General features: G+C 46.8%; 1 protein-coding gene and 1 pseudogene across 1 annotated transcript; one reads left to right on the top strand and one right to left on the bottom strand.

The window, feature by feature from the left end:
- Positions 1-418: 418 nt before the first annotated feature.
- On the bottom strand, positions 419-1,209 carry LOC149329212 (uncharacterized; annotated as a pseudogene).
- A 316-nt stretch (positions 1,210-1,525) lies between these two features.
- LOC149329211 (uncharacterized) lies at positions 1,526-11,273 on the top strand. Its single transcript, XM_089559206.1, has 3 exons — positions 1,526-1,546; positions 6,032-7,320; positions 10,904-11,273. The coding sequence occupies exons 1-3, from the start codon at positions 1,526-1,528 to the stop codon at positions 11,271-11,273; spliced, it is 1,680 nt and encodes a 559-aa protein (XP_089415332.1).
- Positions 11,274-25,954: the final 14,681 nt, after the last annotated feature.

The raw sequence follows: 25,954 nt of genomic DNA, 5'->3' as shown, positions 1-25,954 counted from the left end.
TCAACCTCAATCTGCCAATATCCGCTCTAAGGTCGATCGATGAAAAATAGTTGGCGCGGCGAAGACTGACGAGTGAGTCGTCGATGCGAGGCAGCGGGTAGACGTCCTTTTTCGTTGTGGAGTTCAGCTTACGGTAATCAACGCAAGAGCGCAAAGTCCCATCCTTCTTCTTTACCAGAAAAACAGGCGACGACTACGGGCTTTTAGAACGCTGAATTATGCCGTCTGTAAGCATCTCCTTCACCTGCGTTTGGATGGCGTCGCGTTCCTTCGGGGAAATGCGGTACGTCTGCTGTCGTATGGGGCGAGCATCATCGGAAGTGATGATTCGGTGCTTTGTGACCGCCGTTTGCCGCACTTTCGAGGATGATGCGAAGCAGATTTTGTATTGGAGCAGTAGGGCGCGTAGGTCACACTGTTAAGTCGCTGATAGCCCGGAGCTAATATCGATGCGATCCAGGGATGTGTCCGGTTGTACCATGGCCTCGGACGCAAAGCACTCAGTAACATCTGCCAATTGTTCGGCCCACGCGATGACAGTAGGTCGGAAAAGGCGACGAGGTTCGTTCGTAAAATTGGTAATCAGGAGCTCCGAGCGACCGTTATGGAGGTGGACGAGGCTTCGGGCCGAGCAAATTCCGTGTGTTAGCAGCAAGGAAAAATTACCCTCGGCGACTGCAGGTCCATCACGTAGCCTATCATCGCATTCAACGCTTGCAAAACCACTGGCGCGCGGCGGGATCAAAACACTCTCAGTGGAAATACGAAGGGCGGAGCTGCGTTGACGAACATCGAAGGTGTCGTCGGCTTTCGCTGTAGAAAACGTAACGCTTCTGTTCCGCAGGTCGATAATGGCACCATTCTCACGGAGAAAATTTACGCCCAAAATCAGGTCACGAGAACAGTCGCTGAGCACCAGGCAGCTCACTATGAACGTCGAATCGGTGATCTGGACCCTAGCCGTGCATCCAAGCGGAGTAATGATATGGCCCCCGCCGTCCGGATCTGCATGCCAGAGCAGGGAGTCGTTACTTTCTAGAGAAGCGCTGCCAATTTGCCGCTAATAATTGAATACTCCGCTCCTGTGTCAACCAACGCGCTAATGCTGTGACCGTCGAGAAGCACGGGTATGTCCAGTGAGAATCGGTCCTTTACTTCACCCACTGTCGTGGGCGTCGTCAGAGCTCTACCATCGGATGTCGGCGGCATCAGGGGGTCTTTACAGCGTCGATATCCAGCGACCACGCCCCCGGAGGTCGCTGTCTTCAGTTTTCCCGGCGAGGGTTGGGCGAGCGGGCAGCCGTCTGCCGCGAGAAGTTCTGCGGATTCCGTGAAAATGATGATCGGCGAAGTGACGGCGATCGGGACTGACGGTGCGCCGTGGACCACAGAATTGCTGGGTCACGTACTCCTCAATCTCAGGGGGCCTTTGGCCAAATCCGGGTCGTGGCGCATCTGAGGAAAAACCCTGCAGGCCAAGCTCTCGATATGGACACCGGCGGAACAGGCGACCGGGCTCCCCGCAATGGAAACACAAACGCCGCCGGTGAGGGCCACGCCACACGTCTGCTCTGCGCAGGGATCGTCGATCACTACTCGGGATGTGCTGCACTGGCTGCACGGAGGGTAGCAGGATGTCGTGTGGGGTTTGAACAAATGCCGCCGGACTTGGGGCAGGACGTCGTATTGAATCAGCATATGTCCGGCGGCAGTAGTCTGTCTGGACGGGCTGTGGAAATGCGGCTGGATTTGGGGCAGGGCGCCGCAGAGCTTCAGCGTACGTCGGGCGGTAGTAGTCGGTCTGGATGGGCTGTGGTTCGCCGCGTAGTAACGGAGGCCTGATAGCTTGCTGCACCTCTTCACGGATAACGCCCATAAGGGAGCTGGCCGTTGGCTGCGACGTACCACATATCTTCGCTAGCTCTTCAGGGACGACAGCGCGGATCATGTTACGCGGAAAGTCGGTATTGCTGTTTAACGCCGGTAGCGACTCCGTAACAGAAGCAGCAAGGACTGGGCGGTCGTACGCGGTGGAACGCTGCCGAAGGACCTGCTCCATCGTGACAGCCTCTGCTAGAAACTCGGCAACAGTGCTTGGGGGCCTGCGCACGAGGCCGGCGAAAAGTTCTTCTTTAACACCACGCATTAGGTGGCGCAGCTTCTTGGCTTCCGACATGGCTGGGTCAGCCCGTCGGAAGAGACGCGTCATGTCTTCGATGTACATCGTAATCGTTTCGTTGGACATTTGCATACGGGACTGCAGGGCGCGCTCAGCTCGCTCCCGACGATCAGCGCTGATGCACGCGGCGAGCAGTTGACGTCCGAACTCATGCCAAGATATAGGAGTGTCCTCACGGTTAATAATAATAATAATATTTTTATTTATTCATTCCAATACAAATGCGGGCCTGCCAAAGCCTTAGAAGGCTTGAGTGGCAGCGCCCGGCAGCAGACGGCACACAACTCATGCACCGAACACACAAAGTGCCAAAAAAACAGAAAAAAACTGGGGATAAGAAAAGTAAAATAAACATTCTCGTACCACGTACGAGCACCGTCCTCCAAGCTGAAGAAAACGTTCCGCAGCTTGGCGGCGTCATCCCATTGGTTGAATGCGGCGACACGTTCAAACTGGAGGAGCCAATTTTCCACGTCATCCAGCTGAGGCCCGTGAAAGGACTTTGGCAGCCGCGGGTTGTGGATGGTTTAATACGCGCCGCCTTACGCAACTTGTCGAGGGACTGGCGCCGAGGTTGAATCAAATGGCCTGAGCACAGGAGGCAGCTGGCCAGGCGCCGCGGTAGTCTCCAATAGCCCATGCTCAGGGGACAGTCCTAGATTTCGGCGACTGACCCGATGCACTGGTGTGTCGACAGGGATAGGTCTGGGGTCCTCGGTGTTAGGAGGGCTGTGCGACATATTCCAGGGTGATTTACCCAGCGCATTACACCATAAATGTCACAAATAGAACAGGAAACAGAAGGGCTAGGCACAGGCCGCAGCAGAGAATTGGAGTACCAGCTCCGAGTGCACGCGAGTCCCTCACTTCTTCGTCCTTTCGGCACCGCCTGGGGACACCTGGCGGCAATATTAAGGCGGAAGCCTTTAATGCCTCATCGTTGTAAGCAGTTGTTGTCGACAGAAATGTCACGCTTGTCAATTGGTCGAAACGGTCGTGACGTCACAGTCCACGAAATTTAAACGGGGCCAGTTGTACTTTGGCTAGTAACCATGCAACCAATTAAAGGGATGGTATAGTGATGCTTCAAGTAAGTGGCACTGAGTTTAGTTCATTGCTTAATTACCCAATTAGCCTAATTAACTCATCTGGTCAGGCAAGATCAATAAATAAGACCGAGTAGGAAATTGGTCGAGTTGGGGAATCGAAATCCGGTCTCCGGAGTCCGAGACGAGCATGCTAACCACTCCGCCATGCCAGCTGGATGGTTTGGAATGAATAAAGGCGCGTCTAGTGAATACGGTGTCTTCGTTAACTCCCATGTTCCTCGCTTCCCTTTACGGTGAGGCTCAGGTGTCCACCGAGATATGCGAGACAGATACATTTCTTTTCCTCAAAAACCAATTTACCGACGTGAAAGGCGTAGAGCCGAATTGGCGATGGCGTTCTATGGACTCCCTGGCAGCGTTTGAAGACGCTGTCGCGTTTAACTCTTAGAGGCGAAGGCAAGCATCTTAACAACGCATCAGTGACACAAGCAGCAGGAAGTCGCAATAGCTCTCGTTGCCGCCGATCCAAAATCGAGAACGGTTATCACAGACTCTCGCCGGGCCTGTGAACATTATCTTGCAGGCGAAATATCACCTCTTGCCTCCCAAATTTTAAGACGTGCTCCCGCCGATCCAACTCGCACAAAAGTGATCTGGGCTCCTGGCCACCAGGGTCTACGAGGCAATGAGGCCGCTGATGCGTCCGCCCGAGCGCTCACACACCGGGCTCCTCATCCTAGCTCTCATGGCCCAGAAGCTCATAAACCGCTTCTGCGGTTCCGCGAAATCCTAATTTATTATTGCGACAGCCACCGTCTCCACCCGGTACCTGCCAAGGGGCTGAGTAAGGCGGAGGAGCGAACTCTGCGGCGCCTGCAGACAGGAACTCTTCTCTGTCCTGCCGTAGCAAAACATTTCGATCCGAACACAGATGGGCGCTGCCCGCACTGTGGAGAGATCTGCGATATATTTCACATGGTGTGGGCATGTACTCAGAATCCTCCCCTTCCCCCACCCCCACCCGAGAGGCATGGGAGACTGCCCTCCTCAACTGCTCCACACTGGAGTCTCAAAGGGCTCTAGTAAAGCAGGCGCGAGACGGGGCCTCGTCGTGCGGTGTCCGGGACTAAGGATACCGACCATGCAGCAGGGTTTTTTTTTACCTTCAAACTCTCTTTGAATATTAAAGTTTCTCACCACCACCCTGAATTTTTTCTTTCCTTATTTATCTCGTGTCGGAAACGACTTATGAGGCTGTTTCTGTACAGTTGGTCGGGAGTAGGCGCATTTTCTCATGGTGATCAGCGGGCAGACTCCGGCACACTAATGGTATGGTTACGCCCCCTAGTTAGAGAACTGCTCTCCGCTTATTTCAATGCGCCGAACCCAAAGTCTGCATAAGCAAGCCGTTTTGCGTCTCATGACGTCAGCAGACGCATCACTACAGGCGCCCACTCTCCAATCAGTTTAGGCTACATTTTCAATTAGGCAGCACATGAGGGGTGCGGGGGGGATGGGGGGGTGTCATCATCATCATCATCATCATACCCGGAATACCTCCTGTAAACAGGCAATGAATAGCCTAGGCGAGACCATGCCTCCCTGTCGGACACCTATCCTTATTGGAATTGTATTTCTAACTTGGTAGCTGTGCAATCATTATAAATATCTTCCAATATTTTCACACAACACTCTTCTACACCTTGATTCCGCAATGCCTGCATGGCTGCTGAGGTTTCTACTGAATCGAACGCTTTCTCCTAATCAATGAACGTTAAATATAGGGGCTGGTTATGTTCTGCTCATTTTTCTATCACCTGATTGATAGTGTGAATATGGTCTCTTGTCGAGTATCCTTTATGAAAGCCTGCCTGATCGCTTGGCTCATTGCAGCCCAAGGTTGTCCTGGCCCTATTAGCGATTACCTTAGTAAATACCTTGTAGGCAACAGACTACAAGCTGATCGGTCTTTAATCCTTCAAGTCTTTGACGTCTCCTTTCTTATGAATTAAGATAATGTTAGCGTTTTTCTAAGCTTTAGGTACACCAGAGGTCACACGGCATTGCGCATACAGGGTGCCTAGTTTTTTCAGCACAATCTCTCCTCCATCCTTCAACAAATCTGCTGTTATCTGATCCTCACCAGCTGCTTTCCCTTTTGGCATTGCTCCTAAGGCTTTCTTTACTTCCTCCTTCATTACTGGCGGGATGTCCCATTGCTGTGCTCTACTGCCTGTCTGTAACATTCTGATTCCAATCCCTACTGTATAGATTTGTGCAAAACTCTTCCGCTACTTTAACTATCTTACCATATTGCTCATGACGTTTCCCTCTTTGTCTGTTATCGCCTGCATCTAGTTTTTACCTATGCCTAGTTTTCTCTTCAAAAACTCTCTTGTTTTCTAGTTTTCTTTTGCGGTACTACTCATAAAAATATCCAGGCACGATAGGTTCAGCATTGAACAGCCAAGTGTCGACGCGCAAATTGTGTCACTGCATGGATCAATAATCCGAAAACCCATCCCATTTTAGTGCACCGCTTCGAATAAAATAGACACCTAAGGTAGTTTTGCGGCGTTGCTGTTGACTTCGCTGAGCTTCATTTAGTTAAATGAATAACAAAATGAAATACCGCTTTTCTTTTTCTTTCGGCGCAAAGACCAAATGAAACAGCGCTACTGTCTGTAAGGCGAACCGACGCGGAATGTTCTGCTGGCGCAATACACCTTTTTTTTTTTCCTTACTTAGAATATCAACGATTTGAAACTTCGCATTGCCCCTGCGGGATTTTCTTTTTTTCTAGTGGGATGTCACCACCAACATCATCAAGGGTACCCAGAACTACAGCAGTGAAGCTGCGGAAGCGCTCCATGCCCTTTACACATCGTGCATCCGGGAGATATGGCAGCACGAGAGGCGCACCAGAGACACCGTGGCTAGCATGCTGGAAATCGCCAACGTCACCGGGCGATTGACCGGCGCGGACCTCCTTCGTTTGGTGCTTGTGGCCGATCGACAGTACCACCTGACGTTTATATTCGATATAGCGACCACAGCCATTGAAGCAAGAGCACAGCTCACGTTCATCAGAACAAGATTCCGGACCGTCCACTATAAGGCGTTTTGCGATGCGTTGTGCTATGCCGTCAGTCTCTCCATCCTTAATGAGCACTTCCACACTAACTACACCGCTGAGGACATCGCCAAGTTTGAGAATAAATTTCCTCCAGCTAGGTGGAGACACTCATCCATCTCTTTGGCAGAGATTAGCGACGCATTCGGACATCTGGGAACGTCGGAGTTCAAAGAAATATTCCTCGAGTTCTTCATCGACCTTGAATATTTCGATACAGTTGCGGCGGTGTCCAAAGCTGACCTTCTCAAAGACATTCGTCTCCTAACTGACGCAAGGAACCAGCCGCTGTCAGTATTCTACGTGGTGCTGCTTCTCGCCCTGGAGGCCATGCGCTACATTCAACAGGACGCCCCTCTGAATTCACCCACAATGCGTAGCGAAGACGTCTGCTACAAACACGTCTACGAGAGCGCCCAGCTATGGCGCGTCACATACGTAGCGGCACTCTCGACTCCCGCTAAGGACCGCCAGCTCCGCAACATCTTCGAGGCCACGCAAAAAGCGCTGTATAACTACGTCCCCCTCCAGCGGCTAGTGGCCGCCGGGAACGACACGCAACACTTCCGGGCCATCGTGAGCAACTTTTCGCTCATGCTTCCTGGTGAACTGATTTTCCAGAAGACGGCCGTACCCCACATGTCCACGCAACACTTCGCCCGGAACTTGTTCTCGGCACTGAAGTTTGAGTTCGACTCTAACAAGGAAAAGGCGCGACAAGGAGTGCCCTGGTTTAGAGACGACGCCCAGACCAAAGTCATGGACCGCATGTTCTTTGTGAACGAGACCACCCTGTACGTGTCGTCGCTGGGCTACGGCTGGCTGAGTTCGGGCACCACTGACCCACTGCTCGCCGACGCTGCAGTGGTTGCGAGTCGCATGGCAGCCCTGCTGTGGATTAGCCTGGTTGAGAGGGGCGACTGGTCACCTGAAACGATAACGGCTCTCGAATCGTACAGGTAATGTGCATTACTCCGACGTGAATTGATGAAAATAAGCGCGGCACAAAAATGTCTTTCGCCAAGGATCTTGCGCATTATTTTGCATTTGTCCCAGATGCGAGATGAAGCTTTGGTGTTTTCTTGTATGGTGTACTCGTCAAAAAGGTTACAGAGTACTTCGTTTACGAGGCGATTAATTAGGAACGGATGGATTTTCGGAAACCGCTCGTGCACAGCTTGTTTTCGGTTGCAAAACTTGTCTAATTCAAGAAAAATGATTAGCGTTCCGGAGTTAGCAGGTAAGACTTAAGTAACCGCTAAGCATAGCCTCTTTCACTCACTCGCCGTGCAGGATAAGTGTGCGCCCTGATAAATTCTGGCAATTACATAAGGAAGTTATTGCTTTATTTGTTCTTGTCTTTCCGCATCTTTGTTCTGCAGACTATAATAGATGGTGTAGTTACGTACAACAGACCATGAATAACACACATCTGGTGAGTACCTAAGAAAACGGTATCACATGACAGCATCACATAAGGCTCCCCACGAGGCGTGTGCATAGAGCAAGCTGAAAAATTGTAGGGTACACTCAAGCTCCACCTTACGGATATTACGATGTGGCGTTAGTGATTTAATGCACATATATATGTCATTGGTCATTCGACACTTTACATTAATATGTCAATGGAAGTTATCTTACCACTCCTTGCGCTGTGGTCCCGCGGTTAACGGATGCGCCTGTTCCCTGCGATGGCAGGTGCCTCCCCCGCTGGGTCTTGTGCGAGCGATGTTTCTCTACCCGTGCAACGTCTCGCCATCAAGAACTAATTTAACTGGAACCTCTCAGGGTGGTTAGTTTGTTCGCAGTCCGATGGGTAGGGTATGATGTCTCCTCTAGGTCACGTGGCATACATAGCCCACTTAGGCTGCGTCTCCGGGGTTGGCTGCCTGGGCCACCGTACGCAACCCTATTTATCGCTCACAACGCCGACAACGCCGACGCCGGATGTTCTTAACGGGACCTCTGTCGCTTTCACGTTATACATGCGCACACTGCAATTGCACCTTAAAGAGCTCATATTTCGCTGTGCACGGCTGTAATTCATAGCGCAACAATAAAGCCGCCCTGGCTTTGTTAACCAGCGTGCACCAAACCTAACTAAAATATACGTGGTTCGATGCGTTCCAAACGTGAAACGTCTTTCTGATAGTAAACGTGACTCCCTGTGCGCACCTTGACCCTTTGTCTGATTCCCAAGTGAGAGAGGGGTAGAACTAGCGTCCTGCTCACGTTGCCAGTGGTTTCTCAACGCTACAGCGCTTTCACTGCGTCAGGACCACGGGAAAACTGGAGGCGCTCGCATGAATTCTTGCACGCGTTCGGCCCATTACTTGCGCACAGCAGGTATCTCAAGAGGTGTTTGTTTTACGGCGAGAACCATTGAGCGTACCCTGAGCTATTTGGCATGCCATGCCCACGACACAGCTAGGGAGTTGCCCGAGCTGCAGCGCATCTTAAGGTAGGCTGGAACACTGGAACAAAGTTAAATCAAGCAGCCAGGATTCAACAGAAAAAAAGGGAATCTGACTTCGGCGAGCCGCACTTGACGCAACGCAGAAGCTTTAGCCCGACTTGTCGCGAAAGCCACCGCGCAGCTTAAGATAAAAAAATAAAAGATAGTGGGAACGAAAGGAGGCGCTACATTACAGCCATCATGCGCCCGATCTTAGAGATGTGATATCGTGCTACGGTGAGGCTGTGATGTTACAGTTAAGACAAGCAAGTAGTTTCAGCGTGCATGTGCGCTAGCGCCCCACCTGTATTTTTGTTTCGACTGTCTCCAAAAAAGAAGCCCTCAACCGCCGCCATGTACGGCATCGAGAAAGTCATCGCCTTGCACGGGAGACCCTGTCGAGCGCAGAGTTTGCCAAGCGGGAAGCCGGTCAGCGCTCAGGCCAAAATAAGCGTCAGCATCAGATGAGCAGTGCCCGTAGCAGCAAATTCCACAGGAGACAACGAAATGGACTTCAAAAACACAGCAGGAACGCATGAGTTCTTCATAGAAACAGACGTCATGCAACGACACACGGAAGGAGGTGGATGAGTGATTTAGTTTTTCACATCCCCCGCATTGTGCGAGGCGTAGAGAGAAGTATTACACCCTTAAACATACTAGTGCGCGGTGAAAAGCTATACAGAAATATAGAGGTTGAAAAAAATCGCCTGTCTTTCGCAAGTACTTACCACAACATATAGCTCGCCTTTTTTTACGGTAGCTGTTGAGTGCTATCACAGAAAAAAAAGTAAAATAGCCCAGCACAGCGCTCATCTCGCATAACCCGTAATAAACGCACTCGATATGTCGAAGAATTCCCTGCTGCTAAGATTGCTTTAAATATTCCTTCTTTCCACTGACCGCACATGACTGGAATCTGCTACCTGATGACGTAGTGTCTGTGGAATCTCGTGATGAGTTTTCGTCTCTGCTTTATGACCATTTGTGTAGTACTTAGTAAGCATATTTTGTTACGGGTTTGTTTGTTTGTAGCAGTTGTCTTTGTTTTTGTATTCTGTCACTATACAAAGTAATGTTTCCACTCCTACGTTAGTCCTGTAAAGTACTGGTAGTGTGTAATAAATAAATTAATTAATTAATTAAACCCGCTCGCGGGGTGCATCACTGAAGCGGTAATGCTTAAAGGCTGTCGACGAACCGTCTGTAGCATGGGGTGAAATTGCGGAAATCTATAGACGACAAATTTTCTCAGAAGACCGCAGGACAGGACGCCCTTAGTGCTTGCTACCATTGTATCGTACGATTCATTGTATGGAACGATGGCGCCTTGTACGCAGACCAGCCCATGCTACGGCTCCGGGTTTGACGAAATGATTTCACTTTTTCGTATACTACGTCGTGCTTTTTCCGACGCTCGCCTGAATTAGTCGTGCAATTAACGTCATTTCGATAGCACTTATGGAACTTTGGGCTACCAGAATTGCGCCCTCCACTTGTTTAAAACTTGCTGGTCCAGGAAACAGTCCAATTGTTGTAAATTTTACCTGAAAGAGGGTACTCGGCATGATGAAACCTGTCCTTTCATTATCTTTAGACGTACTCTTTGAGTACCTGCTCGTGAAATACGTCGACTAGAAATACCTCCCGTTGAAATCTTTAGTCTTTACGTTGTTATACTGATTATTAGCAACCGAAAACCGAAACAAAGCTTTCTTGGATTGCCCATGAGAGTTTATGCCTTCCAGCGCCCCTTCGAGAGCATATGTCTAACCAAACTTACATTAAAAACAAGCACAAAGTTAGCCGGCTTTAATGCAGATGCTATCTTTGCACGTAATGCGAGGCGCAAATTTTTTTCGTCTCAGAGAAGAATCATCCAGACACAGCGCAATATACTAAACGGAAGAATGTTTGGGGGTTTCGGGTGTCAAAACTTTAGTGATAGCTGAAACAATCTTCAGTAATGCATTGTCATGTACTCAGGAATGTACGAAACATATATCAGAGTAATATTTGAAAATCACCAAAAGAGGCGCACATATTTTTGTTTCCTCTTATTATGGCTGACAAATCTTCCATTGCAGGGAATGCGTGCTGGCTACATCGTCCGCCCAATACCTTGCATTCATGCACGAAGTAGTAGCGCTCAAGGAAGGGCTGCAAATCGCCGCCATTGTCGGGGCAGCAGGCCCAGCCCCAGATGAAGCCGTCCGACCTGCGAGAGCTGCGTGGTACACAGTTCAGGCTGCCTGGAGCCTCTTCCGAATGTCCAGGGCACAATTCTTCTACGCGCGCTTTGCCTACTACCGTTGCAGCAGCGCTTACGCTAGGCCTTTAGTGAATGAACTTATCAGGGGCAACGCTGACTTCGCCAAAGCTTTCCAATGCATGCACAGCCCGGACAAGGCTGAACAAGGTGATGACTGCGTGGAGATTAGTGCGCCGAATAGATAACGTAGACTGATGCGTATAGGACATTTTGAAGTGATCACGCGTATGTTTATAGTTTGAAATTGTGTTCAGTGATCGCGTTCTAGCCTTTATATGTTTTCTTTGGAAAGGATTTGTGAGTTTGTTGACGTGTGCAAACTTTGGACATCAGATATCTAGACCAGAGGAGCATTTAGTTTTTCTTTCTATTTTATGTCGGCTCCTAACTCTTGTTTACTTTCTCGCATCCACTAGTCATTTGTGATGTTTGTTTTTATGGATGTTAATTCAGAGTATGCGATATCTCTCGTAGCACTCTTCCGGGCCACATTAGATACGTGTCATCTTTCCCGCTATATTGTAAATATTATAAAGTCTACGCTGTAGAGAGTTAAGTTATTATGATGCTACAGATATGCAAGTTAAACTTTCTGCCTCTGGAACATCGCGACTTCTGCTGGACTTACTGATGCTCCAAGAACGCAGGTTGGAGTTTAAATTTTCTTCTCCGCTGAAAAAATTCAGATAGATCCTTCCGAAAATGGCTGCCTGGGTCCATAGTTTGTGCGTAGCCCATCGTTTAGCACGCAGCCTTTTTTCTGGTCCCGTGTTAGATAATAAATACACAATCTCAAAAAAACAATCATGGAGGGCAATAAAGACTACTAAAGTGCTTTGAATTCGATAATAATTTGTTGTTTATTTTTATCTCTTCTTAATATTTCTCTTCATTTCAAATGACTCCCCTACCCATTCACTTGCAGTCGTAAGGCAACCCATAATTTTGGTTTTAATTCTCCAACCAGCAGCGCGATTTTGTGCTCTAAGGGTTGCGTGCTTGTCCCAGAAGCTGAATGTCCTGGGATCAATTTCCTCCATTTTCGAGAGTTACTATCAGCAACTATTGAAATACGAACAAGAAAACTGAGGTGGCAACAAAGAAACACCAGCATACTAGCTCCTGGACTAGACATAAGAGCGTGTTTCAGCAATACTTCTGAAGAGGAATCTTCGCGCGATCGAGCTGAAAATGACTTGAGCTTGTATTCAGCTTCGCCTTGCGAAGAGTTTCGTATTTTGCTGCCAGTGTAGTTCCTGTCTCATTTTTTGCTGATAGCCCCGCTGCGATGGCTCAGTGGTTACTGCACTCGGCTGCTGACCCGAAAGACGCGGGTTCGATCCCGGCCGCGGCCGCTGAATTTCGATGAAGGCAAAATTCTAGAGGCCCGTGTGCTGTGCGATGTCAGTGCACGTTAAAGAACCCAGGTGGTTGAAATTTCCGGAGCCCTTCACTGTGGTGTCCCTCATAGCCTGAGTTGGTTTGGGACGTTAAACCCCAATGAACAAACAAACAAACATTTCTTGCTGATAATACCATTTTCGGTTCTCTTCAGCAACAGCGTGCCAGCTCTAACCAGCAGAGATCGTAGTTGTACCCTACGTGCAGAAATGGTGTGTTTTGTAGATACAGCCGTTTTCTTACGCCCCTCCTCACACATCGCTGTGTTTGCACGCATTTGTTCAGAGATTTCATCCACGTGGAATGCTTTACGTTGTCCTTTATCTTACCCTGTTCCTTCCGTGTACACAAGCCGCATGCATGCTATTATGCCTGGCCGTTGTTTTGCACGGCGATGGAAAATAGTGGTTCATATAGCACCGTTAAAGCTGACAGCTATATGCACTCCGACTAATGAGCTTTTCTACTTGTTCGTTTTGTGTCGCTCAAGTGTTGTCGTTGCAGAGATACGGTTGAAAGTTGGAAATCGAATAATAAAAGAATTAAGTTTTCCGCTCACGGAAGATTTTGTGTTCGGCGATGTTCAAGTATCAATTATGTATGCGTGGAATTAGTAAGCGTGTCTAGTTTAAACAGACAGAAGGTTGGGCACCCTAGCAAGCATTAACGAAGCGTTAACCAACTCTCTAGCACTTGCATGGAGCCACGCGAGCAATTATCGGCAACGAGACGAGGCGCTTCTTTCGCTCATTGTCAGTATCGCGCTAGTATATCTGTTATGTTCTAGCATCTACACAGTGTAGTAGAATGCAAATATCGTCCCTCCGTAACTGCAGCATAACATGCATTGGTTAGCATGCAGTAAATATACATACTTTCAAAGACGTGTCCACTAAACGCCTATATCAGTTCTAAAGTTCTGGATAGTGTCCGTTGCACGAATTCTGGTAAGCTGCGGCCCCCGGATACATACAGCACTGTGTATGGGCTATATCTCAGTTGAAAATGTCACCAGTTGTGGATAGTGTTGGCCATTGTAAACAATGAATAAAATATTCTAATTTCGTGCTTTTTGTCGTTGTGAATGCTGCTCAAAGTAGCTCTTTGTCCAGATTTAAGGAAGAGCGTGAAAAAATAGGCAGAAAAAATGACGTCAGTTCTTAGCAAACCAGTAGAAGGGTGCCCAAGGGTTTGTTAAGTTTGGCGTAAAGAAGACGGCGTCTTGTTCATTATGCTCCTTCTGATTCTTCTGACTTCAGGCTTTTCAGGATATCTGGGCCGAAAGTACATGTGCAAGGCACACAGTCGCATTGATGCGCGAATTAACAATGAAAGTTATTACGCCGGAGTCTATAAGGCATACAGTAACGCTTAAGTAGAAAAACAAATGCTCGAACAAATAGCCTCTACTAGATTTCGCGTAATCGGCTCCCACTTATTTTCACACTTAAAAGTTGAAATAGGTGTTTCTTTACAGTCACGTGCTTTGCCGCCAATGTTGTGCGCCATTTTTGGCCATACGGTTTTTCTGTCTCTTGAAAACCGAAAAGATGCAAGAACGTCTACGAAGCAAACTAACCAAGATTCCAATTTTAATGCGCTCGTGTTTTCTTCATTACGTAGATTACCACGAGTAGGACGTATTCAGTCGTGGAAGTGCTCCATAAATGATAGCTGAAATGTTCCTTTTTTTTTTTGAAGCAGTGCGAAAAGCTTTTGTTCTCTCATGGCTTATAAATTCCCAAACCTCAACAGTTAAGACGTAGATATATTGATGCTAAGTTCACCGAGGACACAACGTCATCAGGCTGGTCCCCTGAAGCATGCGAAGAGAAAAACGAAGTCCGGACTAGTGGGGAAAGGCTGCTCACTGATCGGCGCCAGGCGCTTGCGAGCGCCAGTCTTCTTGTGTGCCACTGCGACATGCAGGCGAAGCCACTGCCGAATAATGATGATGAAGATGGTGTCCTCAGGCTTAATGGTACAATAGCCACCGGCACCCAGCTCGAGCCGCCTTTTCTTTGTCTCCGGAGCATGCAGCTAATTTATGGCACACTCTGTGATGCGGTAATGTGCAGAGCAGACTGAATAAACCGCTTGGGCATTACTAAACTCCAGTATGTAACGCGCAATGCCTCAGAAGTCATGGATATTTGGCAAGGGTCTGATAGTCAAGTTTGGAGCCCAGCCGGTATACACGTGCGGAAGAGCGGAACTATTCGCGAATTCGCCATGCCGAGGTAGAATTCTAGAGAAGACACAAATAAAATCCAAACTTATGTGTCATGGCTTCGATTTAAAACAACGCCTCTCTCTGTTACTCCAACCAGCGTTGCATGAGGTGGGAATCCTGCGAATATTTTTCGTTTTTTTTTTCGCCGAATGAAACCTATCGATATTTTGCAGTGAAAACAGGTTGTCTTAAGGATGGTTCGCTTTTCGCTGGTCTTGCCGGGAACTTAGCTGAGCATCGTCTAAAGCAGAAGATGCGCATGAGGGAGAACCTGATGCGAACACAGCTGCTAATTTGTCAGTAGGCCGCGTTGTCACTCCCCTTTGGGTTTGCCATGGGCAAATGAGGCTGGGGCAAGGCTTCTAGTACATGTGTCGTCACCCTGCAGGAAACAAGCGGCCAAGCCAAATTCGGCTTCCATCATTCAGTCCTACTGGGGTCCTTGTCGGCGTTTCAAGGGATAATTGAACTCAAATTCTCTCGTTCAACCTCGTCCGCTGCAGGGCGGAAACCTAAACAAAGGTGACGGCTCCGTGCGGAAAACTCCGTGGCAATCTCAAATCGGGCTGCCTACTCCTAATCAGCCATTCCGAGGGTGCACAGTGGACACGCCCGTATGCTGCCCACATCGATCTATTAAGTTCTTGAGGGCAGATGCAACATAAATGTACGCATGCGCAATGAAAAACCTTTTAAAGCCCAGTTTGAGCTGACCACACGCTTCTGTAGCTGTCACGTGGGCTGTGGTGTGACTGCAAGGCGGCCAAGCGCAGTTTTTGCCCACATATGTTGCTTGCAAAAGTACACGATGGCTGACGCAACATAGATAAGTAGTCTGTGCCGGAAAAAACCTTGTGAAGCCCATTTGGTGCTGCAGATTGAATGTAACTATAGACCCTACACTGGACGGTCCGGATTTTGCAGTTTCCGACACATACTTGAATCACGAGCAGGCCGTTTCAAATTTCCAGTCTGTACTACAATGTATTTGGATATTTAGTAACGAAGGAACGGCCTCGTAGTTACACTGTAAATTAAGAAGAAAACTGGTTTGAATACTTTTCACATGCCATTCATAGATCAATCCCCAAGCTCTTTTCCCCAACCACCGAAAGCTGCGTTACCGCATCTCGCTTACATCACAGCTCGGTGCTCCTCACTAGAGCTCGCGTGAGCCTGAACACAAGAAATCCTTAACGCTGCTTCCGTCGTAACGCAGGTTACACCGAGGGTGTCTACGCGAGAGACACCCTCGCACGCCGGCTGCTTATTCTCAGTAAAGCATGTTTCTCATGTTTCTATTCGGTATGTCTCTAGTTAGCTCTTAGCTTTCTTGACCCCAGACTACTCAGTAAGCTATTACTCATCGAAATCCTTCAGCAGTCATTTCACCGCTACCATCAAATGTTGTTGTTTTAGTGTTGTTTTAGTTTTGCGTTATAGCACAAAGCTGCTGCCACCTCCAACAGCGCATGCAGTGAGGAGGTTTCTGCGCTTATGCGCATTTGCCGTTCGCGGGTAGTTGTAGCAGCCTGCTATACGATATGAATATAACCTCGTGCTAAAATTCCTTAATAATGCTAGGAGCGAGAAAATAAAATTCTTTTCAGAATTGATTGATTACAAACATCTTTATTTCTTCAATGTTCTCAGAACATGTGGGTGGGCCGCCTAGTCCGGTAGTCCACTGGCTGCTGCTGCTGCGCTGGCCCTCCCCACCAGCCAGTGCTGACGGTCAGGATCATCGCTCAGCAGAATAGCCTCCCACTGCTCCTTCGAGGGGATGGGAATGGGGTCAACTAAGGGATTATATTGGCATGCCCACACCATATGGTAGAGGTTAGCTACCGCTCCACAATGTGGACACTTCGGAGAGTATAGTGTAGGGTACCACTGGTGTAATTTAGCTGGTGTTGGGTATGTGTTGGTTTGTATTCTCCTAAGGGTGTTCTCTTGTAACTTGTTGAGGGATTTGCGTGGTGTTGGGTACTCCTTTCTGGCGGTTCTGTATGGCGAAAGATTGCCAGCATACACTGCTAAACCTATTAGGTCGCGGCACCCTTCATGGTCATCAGGGGGAGACGCCCGGTATAGAAAAGCTCGGGCATGCCTGTGGGCGGCTTCGTTTCCTCCTGGTAGTTCCAGGTGACCGGGGAATCATATGACTTAGACCTGGTTGGTTGGATGCTTAGTCATTAATGACAACCCTGACTTGTGAATTAATCCGTTATTCAAGTTGCGATAGGCGTTCTGGGAATCAGTGAGCACAACGGCGTTGGGGTTAGATGCTACAGCTAATGCAATAGCTGCCTCCTCTGCGTGAGTGGGGTTAGATGTTTTCACCGAGGCGCAAATCACCATCGACCCTGAAGGCGTTGAGACCACAATAGTAATGACTCCATTCTTTGGTCCTGCTGCGTCCACGTAAAGGGTGTTAATTTGCTTGTCCCATTTCTTCTGCAGGGCTTCACCTCTTGCTTTCCTCCTCTCGGTGTTATATGCGGGATGCATATTTCGCGGAATGGGGTGCAAGTTTATGCATCTTCTCACATCGCGTGGGACCTCTTTCCTTTGGTCAATTGTATATGGCAGATTAACATGGATTTTATCGAGCAGTTCTCTGCCGGATTTTCTAAGTGCGAGCCGATTCAGTTGTGAGAGCCATTGTGCTTCCCACTTCTCTTTGAGGGTATTATGTACTCCTAGAGCCATGAGCTTTGCCGTTGGCGTGGAGTTCGGTAGCCCTAGTGCCGTCTTGTAGGCTTTCCTGATGAGTACCTCCAACTTTTCAATTTCCGACCTGGAGAGGTTAACGAATGCCGTCCCGTACATTATCCGAGAGATTTATTTCTTTATTTATTTATTTATACAGAATACCCCTAAAGGCCCTCGAGAGGGTATTACAAAGGGGGGGGGGGCACAGGCAATTGAACAGAATAAAACAAAACCACAAATATAAAACAAACAACAAAAGCACAAATAAGACACTTTGGATGACATAAGTAAGCAAAAGAATCAATCAAAAGCACAAATAAGACACTTTGCATGACATAAGTAATCAAAAGAATCAAACCAATGGCAGCGCGGCAAAGAACGAAGATTACTGCAGTATTAAAATTATAAAAACAGAACACTAATACAATGAATCTTTTTAGTAACAAACCCTGCAAAAAAGGAAGCCATGAACAAATAAAATAACAATGTATGCGAAGAGCTAAGCAGTAGTTATTGAAGATATAAGTTTAAAATATTTATCAGGATCAGTGGTGGTTGCGATATGTGAAGGCAGAGTGTTGCAGTCAGATATTGTGCGTGGTAAGAATGAATGCGCATAGATAAATGTTCCGCACGTGAAACGTCTAACTTTAAAGGGATGATCGCGGCGGCCAAAAATCGAAGGAGGCAAAGAAAAAAAGTCGTTATGAAGTGATGGATGATGATAAAGTTTATGAAAAAGTGATAGTCGTGCTATTTTACGGCGGAGACATAAATCCTGGAGACCTGCGCGTTTCTTTAAGGCTGTGATGCTGGTGTTACATGAACAATGGGAGTAAATAAAACGAACGGCGCGGTTCTGCAATGATTCAATGTTATTTATTAGGTAATATTGGTAAGGGTCCCAAATAGACGAGGCATATTCAATTTTAGGTCGAATTAGAGTGGTATAGGCATGAGCACGGAGGTGAGGAGGAGCATGCTTTAGGTTATGTTTTAAGAGACCTAATGACCGATTAGCAGATGCAAGCATAAGGTTAATATGGTCGTTCCATGCTAAGTCTGAATGAAGGTGAAGTCCTAAGTACTTATACGTGGTGACTAGCTCGAGTGAGCTATTATTTAAGCAGTATGCTGTTTGAATTCGAGACATTCGGTCAGTAAAAGACATAAATTAATTTTTGAATGATTAAGTTGCATAAGCCAGGTTGAGCACCATGCTGTTACTGAATCCAGGTCAGATTGAACGGATTGGCAATCGGTGTTAGAATAAATTTTGCGATAAATTACACAACCATCAGCAAAAAGTCTGATATGGGAAGAAATGGAATCCGGTAAATCGTTGATAAATATTAGGAAAACTAAGGGGCCAAGCAAACTTCCTTGTGGGACGCCAGAGTGTACTTGGCTGAAAGACGAATTGTGGTTATTGACAGTTGTAAATTGAGACTTCGAAAAGAGAAAATCTTTAACCCATGCAATGACAAGAGGGTGAATATTAAGCAGTGCTAGTTTCATTAATAACCGGTGTGAGGTACTCTGTCGAAAGCTTTAGAAAAATAAAGAAATATGGAGTCTACTTGAATGCCAGCATCAATCGATGAATGTATGTCTTGAATGAATCCGGCAAGTTGCGTTTCGCATGAGTAGCCTTTACGGAACCCGTGTTGATATTTAAAGATAACGTTATGTTCTTCAAGATAGTTAATTACCTGCGAGTGAATTACGTGCTCAACAAGTTTGCAAACAGTGCTAGTTAATGAAATGGGTCGGTAATTTAGTGGTGAGGAACGATCGCCAGACTTGATCACGAAAGCTTGCACTAAGCGGATGGTGTCCCTTTCCTTCATGCCATGGTGTTTATTTCGGATACGATGTATCATGCGGAGGATTTGCTCGGTAGATGTTGTAAGCTTCTTCATAGTGGTGGTGTTCTTTCGCCCCTGCGGGATATACTGCCCTAGGATCTTGATCTCCGTGGGTTTCTGAACTGGGTGGTTCTTTATATAAACCGAGATGTTCTGCGCTAGGGGTGTCCTCGGGTTCTTCAGGATTAGCAACTCGGACTTTTCCGGCGCACACTGGAGGCCTCTCACCCTGGCGTACCGGACCACCGCGTCGGCTGCTGCTTGAAGACGCTCCTCGATCTCGGCGTCACTCCCCGAGTTACACCAGACAGTGATATCATCCGCATACAATGTGTGTTTGATGCCGAGGATTACGAAAAGAAGGCCTGGTAGATCTTTCATAGCCAAATTGAACAAGAGGGGTGACAGTACCGCCCCTTGCGGAGTTCCCCTCGGGCCTAGAGTGATGGGATCTGATTTTATTCCACTAAAGTTTATAGTGGCTTGCCTGGCTGATAAGAAGTTTTTGATGTAGTTGTAGGTTCTTGCGCCACAGTTGGTATCGGCGAGGCTTTGCAGGATGTTTTTATGTAGAACGTTATCGAACGCTCCTTTCAAATCAAATGCCAGGATGGCCCTTGTATGTGACTTGGGAGGTGTCTCAAGGAGGTCTTTGTACAGGTAAAAGAGGGCGTCCTGTGTCGATAGGTGAGGGCGAAAGCCGAATTGAGTATTAGGTAGGAGGTTGTTTTCTTCTAAGTATCTCAGAAAGACCACATACAAAAAGGACATTCAGCATTCAATCCTCCTTTATCCCTTCCCTTACGGCGTCGTTCGGGTGTCCACGGAGATATATGAGACAGGTACTGCGTCATTTCCTTTCCTGAAAACCGATTTTCATCCGTCACGCCGTCGCCCGGCCGTGTCTGAATGAACAGATTCCTCCTCTAATTCTCGGCTGGCCTAGTTTTGCAGCGCGCTCACGCGACAAAGGAAAGACACCGTTGCTGCAGCTGGCACATCGTCTTCGCGGGCCTTTCAGAACTACAGCGAAAAGAGAAAAGTCAGTAAAGGAGTTGAGTGCTTAAGAATGGAAAACCTGACGTAGTGAGCGAGGCGGGAGGGAAGAACGCCGGAGAGCATTAACGTAATTCCCGCGTCTTTTTCACTTGTGTAAAGCACTCGCTAAATAGGTGACCTTTTAAACCAATTCGCTTTGCCATTTGAGCTTTCAGACCCGAGGTGTACACCGACGTCCTATTTCACCATTGCTAGAGAGGGAGTCTTTGCTGCTCTTACTTGCTTCGTGACATTTTGTTTCTGTTTAATGTTTGAAAACCAGGACCTTTGGCTTGATGTGTAGTTTTTTTTTACACCTTAAGTTTTTGCTTTCTGTTCCGAGATGTTCAGAAAATCTTTTTCTAGTTAACCTTCTTTTAAGGAGATCAAAAATTTTTTACTGATATAGAGACAAAAATAGAAACATTCTACTGAATGTGATTGCAATAAAAGAATGGAAAGAACCAATCCCACAGCTGAAATTGTCAGGTAAGAGTGGGACGCTCACATAAAGAAGTGGCGTACTCCTAACAAGTTAGTGAAGTACACTAATGGCTTTCTATATCTCAATCCTTTAAAGTCAATTCGTAGAAAAGGAAGGACTATTGGCAGTGACCGGTTGCGCTTTTCTTGAGAGGTAAACCGGCCGAGCAGTGCTGGAAAATTGCCTGAGCAGTAAACAAGCTTTAGAAAACGACCGGTACTGTTCTTTGAAGCATTATTTTCATATTTTTGGTTGAACATCTCCGAAATCCTGTTTGATTTCGCACTGGTGATTCTCCGCCTGCAGTTGAAACTGACAGCTCTGCAGCGTGGTCCCGTAAAAAATTAGGGAATGAAATTCGCTAAACCATTATTTGATTAGCCCAGTCTCAAGAGTTTATGAAGGTATTCTTTGGTCAAATACGTTTTTTTTTTCAGTTTTCTGCCCACTTAAATCGCATTGGTTTTTAGCTTCCAGTGATTTAAACGTCCGCCTGGAGAAGTTTCTAGCTTCATATCTCTGCTTGTCCCTATGGAGCCTCTTTGCAGGCATTGTTTCTTCAGGTTCTGGTTTATTGAGGTTTAACGTCCCAAGGCGACTCAGGCTATGAGGGACGCCGTAGTGAAGGCCTCCGGAAATTTCGACCACCTGGGGTTCTTTAACGTGCACTGACATCGCACAGCACACGGGCCTCTAGAACTTCGCCTTCATCGAAATTCGGCCGTCGCAGCCAGGATCGAACCCGCGTCTTTCGGGTCAGCAGTTTTCTTCAAGTTCTGTCATTTCATTTTCATCATTTATGTTGCTGTCTCTCTTGTTCGTTGTTATTCCTGGCAACGCAATGTGTTCTAGATGCAAATCTTATTGCAAAAGGTAGATGTTTTCACCAATCCATATGGACTCCGAGAACGATGCGATCATACCAGTAAACCCTACCGTCTTTGCTGAAGTGTTCTCTCTCTATTTAATATCCTCTATAGCTTAAGACGCACACCTGCAGGTTTAGCACATGTTAACTATACGGCATGCGAGGGCGCTTCACAGCAGCCCTTGAGTCAGGAGGGATCCCGTCTTCGACGTGGAATTACGGGGAAGAAAGCTTTCGCGTTAAGTTTGTGATTTAATATAGGTTACTTTTGTAGTTCACTGTTTCTACTTGCCTGAATTCATGGAAAAATAACCGCTGGTCCTTAAGGGCACCGGACTGGATTCCAGGAGAAGGCAAGCGTAGCAGGGGGCGGCAGAAAGGTGGGCGGATGAGATTAAGAAGTTTGCGGGGTTACGGTGGCCGCAGCTGTCAAAGGGCAGGTTTAATTTATGAGACATTAAAGAGACCTTTGCCCTGCCGTGGGTGTAGTGAGCCTGATGATGATGATGATTAAGTCATGTACGAAAATAATGATTGCTTCTGAGATTTGGCGAAACGCTTTTATTCGCGGTGATCAAACGCTGATTTGCGCTTCGCAAGCAATATTTTCACTCTCTTTCTCGATCGTTCTTTTTCCTCGTGTACACTAAAAGAATTGCTTTTGTTGCAACTTCCGATGCCGGTAGAAGGCAAGACGGCCTAATAGCTTGAAGTAAAATGCTAGACACGCGTGTGCAGCTAGTCATCAATAACTCTACTGTACGACCTTATGCACCGATCCGAAAGGACAATTTTCTGAATATTTGGCAGCCTGCATGTCTAAAGAAAACTTAGGGAAAGAAGATTGTGATGCAACAGGTGAGCCTGTCTTTCAGCAGTAAGAAAAAGTGGAGTGAACTTTGAAAGCGCCGATTAAAACTTTATATTAAAAATGTGCGTTCTGAAACTAACTCAGGGGCGGTTTTGGAATGCCGCCCCTGAATGAATGAATGAATGAATGAATGAATGAATGAATGAATGAATGAATGAATGAATGAATGAATGAATGAATGAATGAATAATTTTTCGAATTTTTTTCAAGTAAGTGCTACTATGAAGGGCTCCGCAATATCTGTAACGAATGCACAAAGAAATGGAAATTTTCATTTAAAACGCTCCGCCTCACCCTGCTGCAGTGCGAGTGGTTTGGAAGACCAAAGTGATGACGTGTTCAAAAGAACAAGTCTGAACCAACACGGTCTTGTTTTACGTCCCTTGCAAAATTTCACCCCACATGCTACCTCAATTTATTTTATGGCGTTATCATCATTTCATTCATCTTATCGATAGATTATTTATTCAAGGACGCGTCCCTTTGGCCAAGTTCAGGTGGTGAGGGCTGTTTGGAAAGTGAAACAGGAACACAAAAGCAGAGGCGAAAAGGCGTTCTCTTTATATTTCGCTACTTCTTCATTCACTGTAGTCAAACAGACTCGATATCGGCAACATAATAGTATTTGTACTGTTCACCTGAAGCCATCCTGTCCTCTCCGCATCTACTCCACTTTTTCTCGCAGCTGTCAAGTGAGGGCGCCCTTAAAACGTTTGAAGCACATGGAAAGCGTTTTGTAGTTTTTTTAGGTGTTTACATTGTTATGAACTAAACCCATTAGGCACATTTTGTGCATTTATTTTTTACTATCATCAGAAAACACACATTACTACCTGGAATACCCATTTTTTGCTCCCGTAGAGTCTTCCTGAGCGTATTTAGCTGCTGTGCTGTCGATTAAAATGAAAGGGGCAAATACTCAAACTGAAGCTTCAAACCGTTTGGTTTTCAATTTTTCTGTTCTTTCCCCTGCAGTTAACTTATGCGGCACATGCAATCTTTGCTTGATGCAGCGTTAATGGAACGAAATCATTAAGCAGTTTTCTGTCCACGTTATTTTTTCGAACAATTTTAGCACGTTAAAAATCTATTTGTACCGCAAAACTTGCTGATGGACTCCAAATGGGATCGCGCTTTACATGCCTTCCTTATGCCTTATGCCTTATATTTGCCAGCCGGCATATCTAAAGAAAACTTAGGTGAAGAAAATGGTGATACAACAGGTGAGCCCGACTTTCAGCAGTAAGAAAAAGCGGAGGGAACTTTGAAAGCGCCGATTAAAACTTTACGAGGTCTGTTAGAAAAGTATCCGACCTTTGGCCGAAGAAAAAAAACTGGCATAACTGGAGCGTTAGAAACCTAATAACCTTCAAAGTAGTCTCCTTGGGGCTCCATATGCATCTCCCAGCCTTGCTGCCATTGTTGGAAGTATTCCGAAAAGACCCTTTTCGGAATAGAATTTAGCTCTGCTGTCGTTGCAGCCATAATGTCCTTTCTTTTCTGAAATCGCGCTCCTTTCAATGACCTCTTGATTTTAGGAAACAGCCAGAAGTCGTAGGGGGACATATCAGGAGAGTAAGGAGCCTGTTGAACTACAGGAGTCTGGTTTTTCGCCAGAAAAGTCTGAATCAAATGCGAGGAATGTGCAGGAGCAATGCCGCGAGGGATGCGCCAATTTCTTGTTGACCTCAATTCCGGTTTCTTGCGCCGCACAGCACCACGTAGGCGATGGAGGACATCCCTGTAGTACTGTTTAATAATTCTTTGACCCTGTGGGGTGCGTACTCGTGGTGTGCCACACAGAGGGAGTCAAAAAAGCAGTCAGCATCACTTTGACATTGCTGCGCACTTTTCGGGCCTTCTTTGGTCTTGGTGACGTGGAATGTGTACTCTGTGACGACTGGGATATGGTTTCCGGGTCGTACCCGTACACCCAAGACTCGTCACTAGTGATTACGGCGTCGGTGAAGTCAGGGTAACTGTTTGTGGAATCCAGCATCTCCTGTGAGACTTCAACACGAAGCTGCTTTTTCTCCACCGTCAGCAGCTTCGGAACGAATTTCGCCGCAACTCTCTCGAAGGCCAAATCTTCGGTGATAATAGAATGTGCAGAAAAATTGCTGATGTCCACCTCTTCCGCAATTTCTCGGATACTCACACAACAGTCCCGCATCACCACAGCGTTCACTTCGGCAATTACCTGGTCATTTCGGCATGTTGGTGGCCGACCGGAGCGTGGCTCTCTCTCCACGGATGTGCGGCCGTCTTTAAACCAGTTGCACTACTGCTTAATCTGTGTGCTGCTCATAGCATCATCACCGAAAGCCGTCTGAACATTTCGAATAATTTCCACTTGGCTATCGCCAAGTTTCTGGCAAAATTTGAGGTAGTAGCGCTGCTCCTCTCGCTCCGCCATTTTCCTTGCAACAAAAAACCGACGAGAGCACTGCGCACTCCCTCACTCAAACGCTGCTTCCCAGTGACCGACGCTATCGGCAGGCGGGAAAAAATTCGTGCATGCGCACGAGGGTTCAAGGTCGGCTGCTGTAAGCGTGTTTGTTTCATATCCATCAGGTGTTCGCAAAAAAAAATAAAGTCGGATACTTTTCTAACAGACCTCGTATATTAAAAATGTGCGTTCTGAAACTAATTCAGGGGCGGTTCTGGAATGCCGCCCATGAATGAATGAATGAATGAATGAATGAATGAATGAATGAATGAATGAATGAATGAATGAATGAATGAATGAATGAATGAATGAATGAATGAATGAATTTTCGAATTTTTTTTCAAGTAAGTGCTACTATGGAGGGCTCCGCAATATCTGTAACGAATGCATAAACAAATGGAAATTTTCATTTAATAACGCTCCGCCTCATCCTGCTGCAGTGCGAGTGGTTTGGAAGACTAAAGTGATGACGTGTTCGAAAGAACAAGTCTGAACCGACGCAGTCTTGTTTTACGTCCCTTGCGAAATCTCACGCCACATGCTACCTCAATTTATTTTATGGCGTTATCATCATTTTGATTCATCTTATCGATAGATTATTTATTCAAGGAAGCGTCCTTTTGCCCAAGTTGAGGTGGTGAGGGCTGCTTGGAAAGTGAAACAGAAACACAAAAGCAGAGGAGAAAAGGCGTTTTCTTTATATTTCGCTACTTCTTCATTCACTGTAGTCAACCAGACTTGATATCGGCAACATAATAACATTAGTAGTGCTCACCTGAAGCTACCCTGTCCTCTCCCCACCTACTCCAGTTTTTGTCGTAGATGTCAAGTCAGGGCGCCCTTAAAACGTTTCAAGCACATGAAAAGCGTTTTGTTGGTTTTTGAGGTGTTTTCATTGTTATAAACTAAACTCATTAGGCAAATTTTTTGTATTTATTG

Source organism: Amblyomma mixtum, chromosome 9 (genome assembly GCF_055824585.1).
Source record: "Amblyomma mixtum isolate Tamu chromosome 9, ASM5582458v1, whole genome shotgun sequence".
Taxonomy (NCBI): domain Eukaryota; kingdom Metazoa; phylum Arthropoda; class Arachnida; order Ixodida; family Ixodidae; genus Amblyomma; species Amblyomma mixtum.
Note: the sequence above shows the minus strand (reverse complement) of the source record. Positions and strands in the feature narration are given on the sequence as shown.

Excerpts from the sequence above, each read along its gene's own strand:
- LOC149329211 (XM_089559206.1), top strand. The coding sequence starts at position 1,526 with ATGGAAACACAAACGCCGCCG. Across the intron at positions 1,547-6,031 it reads TGGAAACACAAACGCCGCCG|TGGGATGTCACCACCAACAT; the intron begins GTGAGGGCCACG and ends CTTTTTTTCTAG. Across the intron at positions 7,321-10,903 it reads ACGGCTCTCGAATCGTACAG|GGAATGCGTGCTGGCTACAT; the intron begins GTAATGTGCATT and ends CTTCCATTGCAG.